At 43.0% G+C, this 17276-nt stretch overlaps 1 protein-coding gene across 4 annotated transcripts in view; it reads left to right on the top strand.

The window, feature by feature from the left end:
* Positions 1-17276, top strand: part of TEX11 (testis expressed 11) — a 301033-nt gene that overhangs the window by 98066 nt on the left and 185691 nt on the right. For all 4 annotated transcript variants that reach the window (XM_077284979.1, XM_077284978.1, XM_077284977.1 and 1 more), the window contains one exon: positions 11253-11404. In XM_077284979.1, coding sequence (XP_077141094.1) covers positions 11253-11404 — 152 coding nt within the window. The remainder of the gene's footprint in view (positions 1-11252; positions 11405-17276) is intronic.

Raw genomic sequence — 17276 nt, 5'->3', positions numbered from 1 at the left:
AAAAAATTGTATGGAAATACGAATTAAAGAAAATAAAGATTGAATTGAAAAAATAAAATAAAAAATGATGAAAATAAATGATACTGAAAAATAAAAAATAAAAATAGAAGTAAAACTAAAAATAAAATGGAAATATGGGATATTGCTGAAGTCTGAATGAAAGAATGATAGATAGTAGATGGTGTGTTGTGTCCTGAGAGGCTGGCAGGAGGAGAATCAGAAGAATGGCGTGAATAGATACAATGAAAGTAATGGAATAAAAATAAGAGTAGGACTGAAAAATAAAAGAAAAATAGAATAATAATAATAATGATAATAATAATAAGGAGGTGGAAATGAAGTATAGAAAAAATGACATTAATAAAAAAATATAAATATGAAAAAAATAATAAAAAATAAAAAAATATAAAAATATAAAATATAAAATAAAAATAAAAATAAAAAATGAAAAATAAAAAATGAAAAATAAAAATAAAAAATAAAAATAAAAATAAAAAATAAAAAAATAATAAAATTGATTGTTGAAAGAATTATTGTTACATAATGTACCATACTCACCCTGTGGGGAAGGCAGGGGACTAGTGTGTCTGAAAAAGTAAGGTATAGGTTAGTTGAGAGAAAAAACAGACATTTTAGATCCACCACCTGTATGGGTAAAAAGGGTTACACAAGTCAAAGATCAGTTACAATAATTGAAATATGGTTACTTGAATGTGAGGTCCAATTCTCTGTTTAGGCCTCTTGGGGCAAGTGTTTGAAGGGTGTAGATCCAGAAGGCCTCCCTCTCCTTCAATCGTTTGATGTGGTCACCACCTCTTCGAGGCCTCTCGACTTGTTCAATTATTTGCACTCTCAGTTGCGAAACACTGTGGTTCGCACTGATGAAATGGTTGGGGACTGGAAGCCAGGTCTTCTTACAGCGTATGGTGGACTTGTGACTGGCGATTCTGTCACGTAGATGCTGGGTGGTCTCACCCACATAAAGAAGACCACACGGGCATTTTATAAGGTAGACCACGTAGTTGGTATCACATGTATAGAATCCTTTGGCGTTGTAGTATCTACCAGTGTGGGGGTGGGTAATTCTATCCCCTTTTATGATATTGGAGCAACATGCACAGTTGAGGCACGGGAATGTGCCTCTGCGTTCTGTGCCCAGGAAGGTCTGTTTAGGGACCCTGGAAAAACTCCCTATGTCCGCCCTGACTAAGCTGTCCCTGATGTTTTGTGGACGTCGTTTACACATGAGTGCAGGAGTCTGGAAGGCTTCAACGTTAGGGTAGGATTTGGTCAGAATGGACCAATGTTTCTGGATGATGGTGTAGATTTTGGGCATAACCGGATGATGTGTATGGACGAACGTGACCCTTTCTTTGGTGGGGGCAGTGGGTGAAATCGAGGGAGATTCAACTGCTCTAGCTTTCTCTTTAGTAAGGAGTTCCTGAGGATATTGTCTGTTTTTAAATTTATGGGCCATCTCATCCAGACGGGTGGGGATAAGGTTGGTGTCAGATACTATCCTCTTGATTCGTGCAAATTGGGAGCGAGGCAAGCTGTTCTTAGTTGAGGAAGGGTGGCAACTGGTGTAGTGAAGTAAGTTATTTGAGTCAGTGGGTTTTGTAAAGATGTCAGTGGAAAGAGTACCCGTGTCATTCTTAGTTACCAGGGTGTCCAAAAATGAGATCTGTGTCTTATGCCAATTAAGGGTGAATTGTAGCTCCGGTCTGATGGAATTAAGAACCTCAGTGAAAGAAAAAAGGTCCTCGGGGGACCCCGCCCATAGGCAAAAAATGTCGTCTATGAAGCGTAGCCAACATTTGCTGTTCTGTTGGAACAAGGTGTTGGTGTAGACATATGATTGCTCAAAGTTATCCATGTAGATATTGGCGTATGCGGGCGCTACGTTAGCGCCCATGGCGGTCCCGCGTGTCTGGAGGTAAAATTGATCCCCAAATAGGAAATAGTTCTCCCTTAAAACAATGGATAGGAGGTCTAGACATAGTTGAGTGGAGTTATTGCTGAGGTTGGATGTTTGGAGCAGCTCTGCCACGGCAGTGATGCCTAAGTTATGATCAATGGAGGTATATAGGCTCTTGACATCGAATGTAGCCAGTACGCAATCAGAAGATATGTTGGTGATCTGACTAATGGAACGGAGGAAATGGCCGGTGTCTAAAATGAATGATTGTGTTTTCTTGGTTAGTGGTGTTAGTAGTTTTTCCAGAAAGACTGAGATTGGGGCTAGAATAGACTCGGTCGAGGCCACTATAGGGCGGCCAGGGGGATTAGTTAATGACTTGTGGACTTTGGGCAAGGTGTAAAAGACTGGGTGACTGGATTCTGATTAATTAGAAAGGTGGCAGTTTTGGAGTCGATGGTATTCAAAGCTAAATATTTAGTCAGGACCTGTTGTATTTTGGCCTTAATTGTATAGACCGGATCATGGGGGATAGGTAAATATGTAGTGGTGTCAGACAGTTGGCGACGGATTTCTTGAACGTAATCAGTGTGGTTCTGGATCACAATAGCGCCCCCTTGTCTGCGGGTTTTATGACAATATGTTTGTTTTCTTTGAGGGACTTGATGGCTTGTTTCTCAATGGGCGAAATGTTATTGCTTGTGGGCAGAAGGCCTTTTTGGTGTTGGTCTAGAATAATGCCAATGTCCCTATGTACTAGATCAATAAAGGCTTCGGTGGCATTGAATGAACGTGGGGGATGGAAGTTGCTTGGGTTCCGTAGACCCAAGTCAGTAATGGATAGCTCGGGAGCAGGGTTCCCTCCGGGTGGAAGGACTCTGTTCCCCCTGGTCTCATCTTCCTGTCCAAAATACGTCTTTAGACGGATGTTTCTGTAGAAATGTTCGAGGTCCTGGGATAATTGAAATTTATCCCAAGGAGGAGTTGGGCAAAAGGAAAGCCCCCGTTGGAGGATGGCTAGTTCAGATGGGCTGAGTGTGTATGTAGATATGTTGAGGACGGAGTTGGAGGGTTTACTTGTGATCTGGTCGTCATCCAGTCTACGGTGTTTACGGGAGGCCCTCCTTGTGCGTCTCCTCCTGTATAGCGGCCACGAGCTCTGATTGGTGGTCTTTTCTGAAAAAAACGATTCTGAGAAAAAGTGCCTGTTGAGCTGTCGCTGTCTGTACTGTGTGAGCCGGTGAATCTTGGGTTGTAGTTGTAGTTTCGTCGCCAGGAGCCCGTATTGGTGGAATCTTTCCATCTGTATACACGATCTTGAATATAATCGTCAGAGTCTCTCTGGAATTTACCTACCTTGAAACACTGCGGTGATACCCTGATTTTGGTGTTTGTTCACAATAAAGAAATCACGTTTTTTTGATTAACGAGAAATTCTAAAAATTCCTTTATTGAGTGCGACTGTTGTTGTACAGGATTATAGTTTGGAGTATCCCTCCATGTTCAGTCTGCACCTGCACTAGCGAGAGTGCACGTCTTATCCTTCAACAAGGATTACCCTGAGGCAGCGAGCTTGTGGGACTGGGGAGAGTGGGCAGCCATGCACTGTAATGTATAGGTTCGTTGGGGGGGTCGCGTGAGATGGGGGAAAGATGATGAATTCTGTTTTGTCCATGTTAAGTTTCAGAAATCTAGCGGAGAAGAAGGATGAAATAGTGGACAGACATTGAGGGATTCTGGTTAGTAGGGAGGTGATATCTGGTCCAGAGATGTAGATCTGTGTGTCATCAGCATAGAGGTGATACTGGAAGCCATGAGATTCTATGAGCTGTCCCAGGCCAAAGGTGTAAATGGAGAAGAGCAGGGGCCCAAGGACTGAACCTTGTGGGACTCCGACAGATAGGGGGCGAGGTGAGGAGGTGGTGTGTGAGTGGGAGACGCTGAATGTCTGGTCTGTTAGGTATGATGAGATCCAGGATAGGGCCAAGTCTCAAAAAGCCCTCTCTTGACCCATCCTCTGTATCTGGCTATCGCCCTATATCACTTCTCCCCTATGCCTCAAAACTACTGGAACAACACGTCCATCTTGAACTGTCCTCCCATCTATCTTCCTGCTCCCTCTTCGACCGCTTACAATCAGGCTTCCGCTCACACCAATCCACTGAAACTGCCCTAACTAAGGTCACCAATGACCTATTAACCGCCAAGAGCAAGCGACACTACTCTATCCTCCTCCTCCTGGACCTGTCCTCTGCCTCTGACACAGTGGACCATTCCCTATTACCACAGACCGTCTCATCCCTTGGCATCACAGACCTGGCCATATCCTGGTTCTCGTCATACCTAACTGACCGAACATTCAGCGTCTCCCATTCACACACCACCTCCTCACCTCACCCCCCTATCTTTCGGAGTCCCGCAAGGTTCAGTTCTAGGGCCCCTGCTCTTCTCCATTTACACTTTTGGCCTGGGACAGCTCATAGAATCTCACGTTTTTCAGTATCCTCTCTATGCTGACGACACACAGATCTACATCTCTGGACTCAAAAATCAAAAATATTTCACGGATCCGTACATTCCTAAACCAAGAATCTGCAAAAACCCTAGTCCATGCTCTCATCATCTCCCGCCTCGACTACTTCAAACTCCTGCTCTGTGGCCTCCCCTCTAACACTCTCGCACCCCTCCAATCTATTCTAAACTCAGCTGCCCGACTAATCCACCTGTCCCCCCCATTCCCCGGCCTCTCCCCTCTGTCAATCCCTTCACTGGCTCCCCATTGCCCAGAGACTCCAGTACAAAACCCTAACCATGACATACAAAGCCATTCTCCTTCTCTACTCCCCTCTTATCTCCTCTTCCCACAATCACATACAAGATTTCTCTCGAGCATCCCCCTACTCTGGAACTCTCTACCACACATATTAGACTCTCACCTACCATCCATACCTTCAAAAAGAACCTGAAGATCTACCTCTTTCGGCAAGCCTACAACCTGCAGTAACCACCGATTGACCAAACCACTGCACGACCAGCTCTATCCTCACCTACTGTATCCTCACCCATCCCTTGTAGATTGTGAGCCCTCGCGGGCAGGGTCCTCTCTCCTCTTGTACCAGTTGCAACTTGTATTGTTCAAGATTATTGTACCTGTTTTTATTATGTATACCCCTCCTCACATGTAAAGCGCCATAGAATAAATGGCGCTATAATAATAAATAATAATAATTTGTTCTCCATAACAACTAGTCTTGATTAATCTGCCCCATTTATCTTTATCTAATGTTCAAACACCATATTTTTCAAGACATAACAAACCTCCAAACTCCCTTGTAAGTATGATCCTATGTGGTTGGACTTACTCTTTTACAGCATCTAAAATAAAAATGTAAAAGCATTTTACAATTTGTACAGTCATTTTTAGAAAAGAGACAATATTCCAATCATAACATAAATAACACTATATCAACACTATTGTATTGCTAGCAGATTGTATACTGGCATGCCATTAGAGAGGCAATCTTTTATGCAGAAAGAAACTTTATATTTTCTAGCTAAATCAATTAGATCCACACTTATACAAATCCTTATTGGAAGAATTTAATTGATACTTCTCTTACAGTCGTGGTCAAGACAACTTGAGGCTGCACTAAAATATTACATTGTTTTGTGTTCTCGGGCCATTTTCACCCAGTTACGACAAATTTGGTGGAGCTGGAGCAGAACGGGGCACGGGAACGGCCACTTGTCAAATTTATGACATGAGCATCTGACTTCAGCACGCCTCCTTATCAAGACAGGTCTTGATGAATCAAGGGCTATGTTCTAATTACTCTCTCAATTTTAACGCCTTTTCCCTCTGTGCCTAGGAGGGAGAGTTCATTGTTCTCAGGACAAGACTTAAGGTACCTTCACACTAAACGACTTTGCAACGATAACGATAGCGATCCGTGACGTTGCAGCATCCTGGATAGCGATATCGTTGTGTTTGACACGCAGCAGCGATCTGGATCCCGCTGTGATATCGCTGGTCGTTGCAGAAAGTCCAGAACTTTATTTGGTCGTCAGATCGGCGTGTATCGTTGTGTTTGACAGCAAAAGCAATGATGCCAGCGATGTTTTACAATGGTAACCAGGGTAAATATCGGGTTACTAAGCGCAGGGCCACGCCTAGTAACCCGATATTTACCCTGGTTACCATTGTAAAAGTTAAAAAAAACCACTACATACTCACCCTCTGATGTCTGTCACGTCCCCCGGCGTCCGCGCTGCTGCTCAGAGCTTCCCGCACTGACTGAGTGCCGGCCGTAAAGTAAAAGCAGAGCACAGCGGTGATTTCACCGCTGTGCTCTGCTTTTACTTTACGGCCGGCACTCACAGTCAGTGCGGGAAGCAGAAGGCGAGTGACGTGACACCGGAATGTGAGTATGTACTGTTTTTTTTTTTTACATTTATGATGGTAACCAGGGTAAACATCGGGTTACTAAGCGCGGCCCTGCGCTTAGTAACCCGATGTTTACCCTGGTTACCCGGGGACTTCGGCATCGTTGGTCGGTGGAGAGCTGTCTGTGTGACAGCTCCCCAGCGACTACACAACGACTTACCAACGATCACGGCCAGGTTGTATCGCTGGTCGTGATCGTTGGTAAATCGTTTAGTGTGAAGGTACCTTTAGGCTTGTTCATTCTGAGGCTTAAACAGCCTCCAGGTTTCCAGCTCAAAAAAGTCCAGTTTTTAATATTATTTAATCCCACTGCTTCCCTGAGTATTTAATTATTTTCTTTTTTATAATCTACCATAAGGGTCCAGATATATGGGCCTTTTTTACTTAGTGCTAATTGTCACGGTCTTTACTAAGGAGACGTTGCTTCCAGGTAATAATGCAGAGCGGCCTGAAGACACACCCCAGAGAATCCTGTGAAAAACACCCCCATGTTAAAGAGCATAAAAAGTAAGTAAAAAGGCCCATATCATATGGAGGATTTTAAAAAAAGAAAAAAGCAGGATACTCAGGAGAGCAGCAAGTATAAAAACAGAGCAAACGTTAGCCACTTTTTGCCTGGTGAAAAGGTCCTGTTTATCAATAAGTGGCTTGTGAACCGGATGCATTAAAAAAAAACTCCAAAAAGGGAGTTCATGGCCTATACGTACTTAATTTTTCCCACCCTTTTATTGTTCTTTACATTTTTTGTTTGTTTGTATAATGGATAGCAATGTTGAAGGTTTCTTTTATTGCACAGTCGGTTACGTGTATGCACAACTGAAGCAGGAGTTCCAGGGTGAATACCGCTGAGGCAGATGTTGTGCACCAAGAAGCTTGTATCACAGTTCTGGAGGAGCAAAATGCAACACTGAGGGCTCTTGCACATGACCTTTTAAATCAGATGAGTGCTATCCATGGTTTTGAAGGATAGCACTCATACCCATGTTATTCTGTGGGGTTGTGAACATCTCCAATTTTTTTTCCTTGGACCAAGTGTAAAAATTGGTGACGCCTTTGTTAGATCAAAATTAGCAAGGGAAGTCTATAGGTCAGTGGAAAACATTTGAGTGAGGTCCGATTTTTGAAGACTGACTAAATGGAGAGAAAAATGTTTTCCAGCTCCGAAAAACAGATCCCACTCTGATCAGAGTCTAATTGGCATAATTAGGAAATTAACATTATTCTTTTCAGCCGCTTAGGATTTTAGCCATAGATAGACAGTCAGCACAGCTTCAGTCACTACTCAGTACACAGTGAGGGTGGCTGTAATCATGCTTCTGCACTGACTGACAGCCGAAACAGCTGCACAACAGAGCTGAAGCGGCTGTCAGTCGGTGTTGGGGAATGCTTACAGACTATGTACTTGGCAATAGTGGCTTAGTGGATAGCACTGTTGCTTTGCAGTGTTGGAGTCCTAGGTTCAAATTCCACTAAGGACAACATCTCCAAGGAGCTTCTATGTTCTCTCTATGTTTGGAAGGGTTTGCGCCGGTATCTCACAGTCAGTGGTTTATTTAATAAACTGTGCCCCAGTACAATTAATTTATAGGAGAGATTTTTAGTGTCTCACAGGAAGTAGTAAATAAATTATTTCTATACACTATTTACTGTGGGACATTGAGTGCTAAAAATCACTCCTATTGTTGTACTGGAGCACAGTTTATTGTATAAATCATTGACTATGGGATTTCGCATTGGTAATTGGAGATTTATTGGGGTGCGTCCTCTATTATTTAACTTATTTATTTATAATCTAGAAGACAGAATTAATTATGTTGTTGCTAGTTTTGCAGATCACACCAAACTATATAGTATACTAGCTGAAGAGCCCGGCGTTGCCTGGGCATAGTAAATATCTGTGGTTAGTTATAGCACCTCACTTCTCTTATTTTCCCATCACGCCTCTCATTTTCCCCATCACATCTTTCATTTTCCCCCTCACATCTCTCATTTTCTCCCTCACACCTCTCATTTTCCCCCTCACTCCTCTTATTTTCCCCCTCACTCCTCTCATTCCCCCCTAACACTTGTCATTTCGACCTCACATCTGTCATTTTCCGATCACTCCACTATTTTCCCTCACTCCTCTCATTTTGCACTCACACCTTTTCATTTTCACCTCACACCTCTCATTTTCACCTCAGTATATACATGTTTGTCATCTCCCTTATATACAGTATACACCTGTATGTCATCTCCTGTATATAGTATATACCTGTATGTCATCTCCCCTGTATATAGTATATAGCTGCTGTGTGTCATCTCCCCTGTATATAGTATATACCTGTATGTCATCTCCTCCTATATATAGTATATACCTGTATGTAATCTCCTCCTGTATATAGTATATACCTGTGTGTCATCTCACCTATATATAGTATATATCTGTGTGTCATCTCCTCCTGTATATAGTATATACCTGTATGTCATCTCCTCCTATACATAGCATATACCTGTATGTCATCTCCTCCTGTATATACTATATACCTGTAGGTAATCTGCTCCTGTATATAGTATATACCTGTGTGTCATCTCCTCCTGTATATAGTATATACCTGTATGTCATCTCCTCCTGTATGTAGTATGTACCTGTATGTCATCTCCTCCTCTATATAGTATATACCTGTGTGTCATCTCTCCTGTATATAGTATATATCTGTGTGTCATCTCCTCCTGTATATAGTATATACCTGTGTGTCATCTCCCCTGTAAATAGTATATACCTGTGTGTCATCTCCTCCTGTATATAGTATATATCTGTATGTCATCTCCTCCTGTATTAGACCTCGTTCACACGTTATTTGGTCAGTATTTTTACCTCAGTATTTGTAAGCTAAATTGGCAGCCTGATAAATCCTCAGCCAACAGTAAGCCCACCCCCTGGCAGTATATATTAGCTCACACATACACATAATAGACTGGTTATGTGACTGACAGCTGCCGGATTCCTATATGGTACATTTGTTGCTCTTGTAGTTTGTCTGCTTATTAATCAGATTTTTATTTTTGAAGGATAATACCAGACTTGAGTGTGTTTTAGGGCGAGTTTCGTGTGTCAAGTTGTGTGTGTTGAGTTGCGTGTGGCGACATGCATGTAGCGACTTTTGTGAGATGAGTTTTGTGTGGCGACATGCGTGTAGCAACTTTTTGTGTGTCGAGTTGCATGTGACAGGTTAGTGTAGCAAGTTGTGTGCAGCAAGTTTTGCGCATGGCGAGTTTTGCGCGTGGCGAGTTTTATGTGTGGTGCCTTTTGAGTATGTGCAAGTTTTGTGTGAGGCAACTTTTGCATGTGTTGCAACTTTTGTGCATGTGGCAATTTTTCCGCGTGTGCAAGTTTTGCGTGTGGCGAGTTTTCCATGAGGTGAGTTTTGCACGTGTGGCGAGTTTTGCATGTGGAGAGTTTTGCGCGTGGCGAGTTTTGAGCGGCGACTTTTGTGTTTCGACTTTTATGTGGCGAGGTTGGTGTATGTGTGGTGAAATGTGCGCTGAGGGTGGTATATGTGTTCGAGCACGTGGTAGTGTGTGGCGCATTTTGTGTGTGTGTTCATATCCCCGTGGTGGTGTGGTGATTATCCCATGTCGGGGCCCCACCTTAGCAACTGTACAGTATATACTCTTTGGCGCCATCGCTCTCATTCTTTAAGTCCCCCTTGTTCACATCTGGCAGCTGTTAATTTGCCACCAACACTTTTCCTTTCATTTTTTCCCCATTATGTAGATAGGGGCAAAATTGTTTGGTGAATTGGAAAGCGCGGGGTTAAAATTTCACCTCACAACATAGCTTTGACGCTCTCGGGGTCCAGACGTGTGACTGTGCTAAATTTTGTGGCTGTAGCTGCGACGGTTCAGATGCCAATCCCGGACATACACACATACACACATACACACATTCAGCTTTATATATTAGATTGCACTCTATTGACGACGTTTATAAGTTACAGGCTGACATAGACAAACTGAATGTTTGGGCATCCACGTGGCAGATGAGGTTCAATGTGGAGAAATATAAAGTTATGCACCTGGGCAGGGGGAGCCAACTAGGAGAGTCACTTGGAGAGAAAGATCTGGGTGGACTTTTAGATCAAAGACTAAAGAACAGCATGTAGTGTCAATCAGCTGCTTGTAAGGCCAGCAGGATATTGTCATGTATTAACTCAGGTGACATGGTTGTAATACAACAACTTCACAAAGCATTAGCGTGACCTCGTCTCGAATATGCAGTTCAGTTCTCAGCACCAGCTCATAGAAAGGATGACTTTGAGTTAGGAAAGATAAAGAAGAGCAACAAAACTGATACGGATTATGTTGGATATTAGTTATGAGAAAACATTAAAATATTTACATTAATTTAGTCTTGAAAGAGACTTCTAAAGGAGGACATGATTAACTTGAACAAATGGCCATACTAAAAGTGTGGTCAAAAGCTGTTACATGTAAAACCACCTCAAAAACCAAAGGGGCACTCCCTACACCTAGAGAAAGAATGCAAGGTAATTATGTGAAGTTATTTTCTGAATGTTTGGTCCAGTGGATCGAAAATTAGGATAAAGAGGGAAAAATTAATTGTTTTGAGGAGGACTGAATCATGTGGTTGCGCTTGTACTTTCTCATCCTTCGTCAGAACTCATAGAACTTTTTTTTTTTAACCATATTACCTATGTAATTACGGTATGTAACTATCAGTGCACAACAATTCAAACTTTAGAATTAAAATGGATATTTTATAATGCTTAATTTGCTTGGCAGAGGCAAGGGATGGGCTATCATCTTTCAGTAACAGTAGCAGAAAATCTTCTTTCGGGTCAAAAAGTGAAATTTACAAATCTTCTATTAATATTTACTATTTTATAGGGATGTTGTTGGATTTGATTTCCTCAAAACGGTCTGTAATCAATTTAATCAATCTCCTGATATTGGAAAGGCTCTACTTCTGCAAATTGAACTTTTGCTAAGACGGGGGAAAGAACTTCTAGCACGACAGAAAGTGGAAGATTTGATCACAGGTATGTATAAAAGTGGAAAAAAAGGGAAAAAAGTTTGAATTATGGGTTGCAATTGGTATACTGCTTTGTTAGTGAATAGCATTAAATCGAATTACCTGCAAGTAGAATTGTTTACTGGCTATGCAATCCAATTGTGGTCTTCCAAACTCAATAACTAACATTTTGTTTAAGAAGTTTTTTATTGAAGGATGCAATATTCATGTTCACAAATTATGCAATACAGTGATCCATGTATTAGTGTACAAATCTAGGCCTCATGAGCATCATATAATTGAAACATGTGTAATTACATTCAGAATCCATGAGATCAGTAAACTCAACAGTATCACACATTCAAAAAGGAAATGACCTTCATTTTTAACTTATTTTGTTTCTTTTTTAAACAGCAAAATAAAGATTATAAAACGAACAATAACTTTTCATCATTGAAACCATATCAACCTACTGGTAACAGTTATTTAGTGTATTGTCACTTCCGTCACACCCTATCGTGTCCATTAGATCGAATCGGGGGATCTCCTGCCACCATTCTAGTGATATACCATGGGGACTGTTCAAAACAAGCTATAAGATGAGTTCTCACCTCTTCAGAGAACATATCGATGAAACTCTCCCAAGTATCAAAAAAACGGGGCACCATGCGATCTTCCCCCAACTGTGCCTCTATCCATTCCATACGGAACACATGTTTTAATTTATTTAAAAACATTGTCAGCGTTGGAGGTTCCGCTGTGATCCATTGTTGTAATATACATTTTTTCCCTACCATGGACACTATACATGTCAGACGTTTGGCCCCTCTTGTAATTCTCGATACCTCCTCAGGCCATATTCCCAATATCGCCCACTCTGCCGTGGAGGGTATATAATTCAAGAGGTGGTCTAGACAAAATCTTTTTACCTCCCTCCAAAACCCCATAATTGCCGGGCAATCCCAAAATTGATGGTAAAGGCCTGCCTCAGGAGCCGCACACTTTAGACAATTAGCCGATTGAGATAGGCCCATGAGAAACGAACGATGTGGGGATACATATGTGCCATGGTACAATCTAAGCAACATTTCCCTATAAGAAGAGGCCGGTAAAGCCTTCCAAGCATAAAACATTGCCTTAACGATATGTTCTGGGGTTAAGGCTGGGAAACGAGCGAGCCATCTTGGAAGGCCTGCTTTTCGTTTAGTGTAGTCCATCTCCTCTCTCAAAAAGAGATAGAATCTAGAAGTAGAATGGAATAGTGAAGACCTATTTCGTAACATGGTGTCAAATGGGTTTTCCCAATCTGTATCCGATAACCGCTCTCCCACCCTTGTAGCATAGACCTCCAAGATTGCACAATTCGCGAGACACCCCATTGTCAAGGGAAGGTATCTCCGAGTGAATGTCCAAGAGTGTGGTCTGCGTGTCGAAGAGTCCAATATGCAGCCCACTGTCACAGCCCGATACCTAGCACATAAGCCCTCCATCCCCAATCTCAACCCGACATCTCGATTCCCAAATATTGGTAAGAAAAGTGAAGAATGTGCATTAAGAGAAAATCTATGGCGTAACTTATGCCATATCTTCCACATCACCATTAACAAAGGATTATCCGTCACTGAGGAGGGTAACAGTTCCTTATGTGTATGTAGGAGATATAATAAGTTGGTATGGGATATCAGATTCTGGTCTACTTGAGTGTTAGTGAATATGGAAGTATCATGAATCCAGTCTTTAAGATAGCGAAGCAGCGCTGCCAGGTTGTAATTTTCTAAATTTGGAAAGTTAATGCCTCCATTCGATGGGCGCTGTTCCAAAATGGCCATGATGCTTCTTTCCCCATATGAAAGCGCGGAACATACCATTTATTACCCGTAATTCACTAGGGGAAAGCAATACTGGAAGGGATTGTATAAAATATAATATCTGTGGGATAGCAATCATTTTTAACAAATATGCCCGACCCAAATATGAAAGGGTTAGATGTTGCCATCCTTCTAGTTCCTTTTTAATTTTTTGCATAAGAGGAAAAAGATTACTTCTCTGGAGATCATGAGGGTTTTTAGTTATATGTACCCCCAAGTAGGGCAATGCCTCTTTGCACCATTCAAAGGTATATAGTCCCGCCCATGGTGGTTTGCGCGAAGCGCGTAGGTTAAGTGCCTTGGATTTAGTTGGATTAATAGAGTATCCAGACATAGTCCCCAGTTTATCCATAAGGGCTATAATTTCAGGGAGGGCCTCCTCTGGGTTGGCAATATAGAGCAAGATGTCATCTGCAAATGCTGTGAGCTTCAGGCTAATTCTCCCTACCCGTATCCCTCTAAACAATGGCAGGGACTCTAAAGCACGTATAAGAGGATCAAGAGCAAGGTTAAATAGAATGGGGGAAAGTGGGCAGCCCTGACGAGTGCCTCTGGTTAACTCCACCCCCTCTGTTAGTTGTTGATTAACTATAATTTTGGACTTAGGTGAATTATATAATAGTCTGATCAATGCCGCAAATCTCTCACCGAATCCCTGGCTCTCTAGCACCGCATATATCCAATGCCACTCTACACTATCAAACGCAGCCTCCGCGTCCAGACTAAGCAAGATGTTAGAAGAGTTCTTGTTTCTAGCTGACACTATGGTGGCCGCAATTGCCGTGCGGATAGCAATGGTCGAGTGTCTATCTCGGGTGAAACCATATTGGTTCGGTGATAGAAGCTCAGGGAGAAACATCTGTATTCTGTTAGCCATAATCTTTGCCAGCAGTTTATAATCCAGATTTAACAAGGATATGGGTCTGTATGATGTTATCTGTGTTGGGCTTCTACCCGGCTTTAAAATTAGGGAAGTTAATGCAGAGTTAAAAGAGGTTGGGGATGCGCCCCCCTCTAAATAATAGTTGAGTAGGTCCTTGAGGAGGGGATCTATATCAGGAGAGAGCAATTTATAATATTCTACAGGTAAGCCATCCGGTCCCGGTGATTTATAATTTGCCATTGTTTTAATAGCGGAGCATATCTCTGTTAGTGTGATAGGCATCTCAAGGGTTGTGCGCTGGGAGTCTGTCAACATAGGTAACTGTAAAGAGTTTAAAGAATGTGTTATGGAGGATATGTCTCCTCCCCGTGTGGAGTAAAGGGCCGTGTAGTGGGTGTGAACAGCCTGTAGTATGTCCTCACTATTAGTCAAATGAGTCCCTGAAATGGGGTCCACTAGAAGCGGGATTTTCTGTCTGGGACCTTTCGGATTTGCCAGTCTAGCCAGTAGAGTTCCTATTTTATTACCCCATCGGAAGAAATGTTGTTTGTCAAAGTCTACTTTCTGTTGGGCTATCTTAGTCAAATGTGCATTTAGTAACGATAGAGCATCCTGCCATTGTGACCAGTCCTCTGAATCATCAGATCCCAGGTACCGTCTATAGGCCAGTATGGCCATATTCTGGAGGTCCCTCGTTTCCCGTCCAGCCTTACGCTTTTTCCCTGTCACATATGCTATAATTCTCCCTCTCATAACTGCCTTGCCCGTCTCCCACATGAGTACAGGATCGTCCCAATGCTGTATATTGTCGTCAACAAAGTTACCCCACTCCTGCTTGAGGAATGTCTCAAACTCTCTGCTCCTAGCCAAGTAGGCTGGGAATCTCCATGGGCCCGGCTGGTGTGGGTTGCGGCCGCAACGGAGAAGCAAAGTAATAGGTGTGTGGTCAGAGATCCCAGCATCCCCTATATCTGCTTCCATCACCTCCGACAAAAGGGACTCACCAACCAGAAACATATCAATGCGTGAGAGGGACTTATGTGCCTTAGATATGCAAGTGTAATCTCTCTCCGTCGGATGCAGCACTCGCCATATGTCAACTAAAGGGGTGTCACGCATGAGATTAATCAAGCCAGGTCCCGATCCGGAACAGGGAGTGGGCGAGCCCGCCGACCTATCTAATTGCGGATCTAGCACAGCATTGAGATCACCCCCCACCACCAAGTTAGGCAAATTTTCCGTTAAGATCATCTGGGAGACGGAGGCAAAAAAGGCAGCGTTGTCAACATTCGGGGCATAAATGTTCAATAATGAGTAGGGGGTATCTTCAATGGTCACTTTCATTAGAAGAAATCTGCTCTGAGGGTCATTAACTATGTCTCCCGGGATCACCCGCAAGTGTCTAGCAAACGCTATGGCCACTCCCCGCTTTTTTGAAGAGTATGTGGTAGCATAAGTCTGACCTAACCAGTTATCTCTCAAATGCAGTGTATCCTTATGTGACCAATGAGTTTCCTGTAAAAATATAACATCAGGTTTGGCTCGTTTGAGTGCCTGTAATACGCGACGCCGTTTTACCGGCGAATTGAGGCCCGCTACATTCCATGATAAGATTTTTAAAGGATTACCTGTCCCTTTCCGGCCAGGTATTTGCGAAGTTGTCATCATGGTGGATAGAAGTGGCGTAAAGGCAGAGCGCTTCCAATGTACAGTAACATATAGGGTTTTGGAGTCCCAGCTGCTCCGCGACCCTCTAAATTAGATAGGTGTGTGACATCATTAGCAACAATACACTTATGCAAAAATACAGTAACCAATTTCTTGTTTTCATAGAAAATTAATTTTAACCAAAGTATATTCAATATTACTATGTATCTCATGTTCCTTGTCATTTTAACTTATTTAAAGAAATATCTGTCAGTATCATATCTAGTCTCATCCTAGATGTTAAGACGTGCTTTCAAGTGTCTGGGGGAGCAAGGTCTCGCCTCAGCTGATCTAGAGCAAGCTTAGGGTCTTCAAACAACTTTGTCTCTGTGCCCAGGGTTACTCGGAGTCTAGCCGGGTAAGCCAAAGCAAAACGGACCCCTTGATCAATGAGGAGCCGACAAACCGGGCCAAACTCCTTTCTACGCCGGGATACAGCCGCCGAGAAATCTTGGAACACCAAGATCTTTGTCCCTTGGATAGTAACATTTCTGAGTTTCCTGGCTGCTGCCAGAACTCTCTCTTTGTCATGGTAATGGAAATATTTAGTAATGACTGGGCGAGGCCTCGCACCAGGCTCCCTCCTCTCCGGTCCCACCCGGTGTGCCCTCTCAATTTGCCTAGGAGAGCCAGGCTCCAGCTGGAGGGCCTCCATCAAGTCGACCGTGAGGAACCGAAGAAGGTCCGCACCCCTGCAACTCTCAGGGATGCCAATGAACCTGAGGTTGGATCTCCTGCTACGGTTCTCAAGATCCTCAACCTTGTCTAACAAAGAGCCAATGAGAATCTTTTGTGCCTCCACCGTGGTCTGGGTAGTCATTACGGTGTCCTCCATATCACTAATCCGCTGCTCAGCCTCTGTAATTCGAGATGTATTTGCCGACACAGCGGTCACTGTTGTCTCAAGGGCCTTATTCCAGGTTTCAAATTTTTTGTCAAAATATGGGAGGAGAATATTTGATACTGCTTGAGCCGTAGCGGTGTGGGGCCCAGGTGGGAGCTGTGGATCAGAGGTGTCCTGCGACTCCTTCTCTGGCCGCATCCGATCAGGAGACCCCCCAGCCGGAGGCCCACCCGCCGGTTTGTTTTTATTTTTATTTTTAGTCCGTCTAGATGTAGCCCCTTCCTGTGAGGGAGTCTGTGTCTTGTCAAGGTACCTCTCCATGATGCGGTAGCACAAAAGCTCTCTCAACACCAGGGGCCCTAGTAGTAGGCTTTGGTTTTGGACCAATTGGTCTCAGCTGCCACTATCGTTCAGGTGAGCGAGATTGAGGTCCTAGATTAGCAATAGTGGGGACAGGGGGTTTGATCTGTCTAGCAAAGAGGGGCCGCACCAAAAATAAGAGAATTATTTATATGATTAAATGACTACCAGAGAGTTATGGTAAATGTGAACAGCCTGTGACTATAAGCAATATATCAGGTGTTATTGAGCATGAATA

The sequence above is a fragment of the Ranitomeya variabilis genome, chromosome 2, assembly GCF_051348905.1.
Source record: "Ranitomeya variabilis isolate aRanVar5 chromosome 2, aRanVar5.hap1, whole genome shotgun sequence".
NCBI classification, from domain to species: domain Eukaryota; kingdom Metazoa; phylum Chordata; class Amphibia; order Anura; family Dendrobatidae; genus Ranitomeya; species Ranitomeya variabilis.
This window is presented reverse-complemented; position numbering and strand designations above follow the sequence as displayed.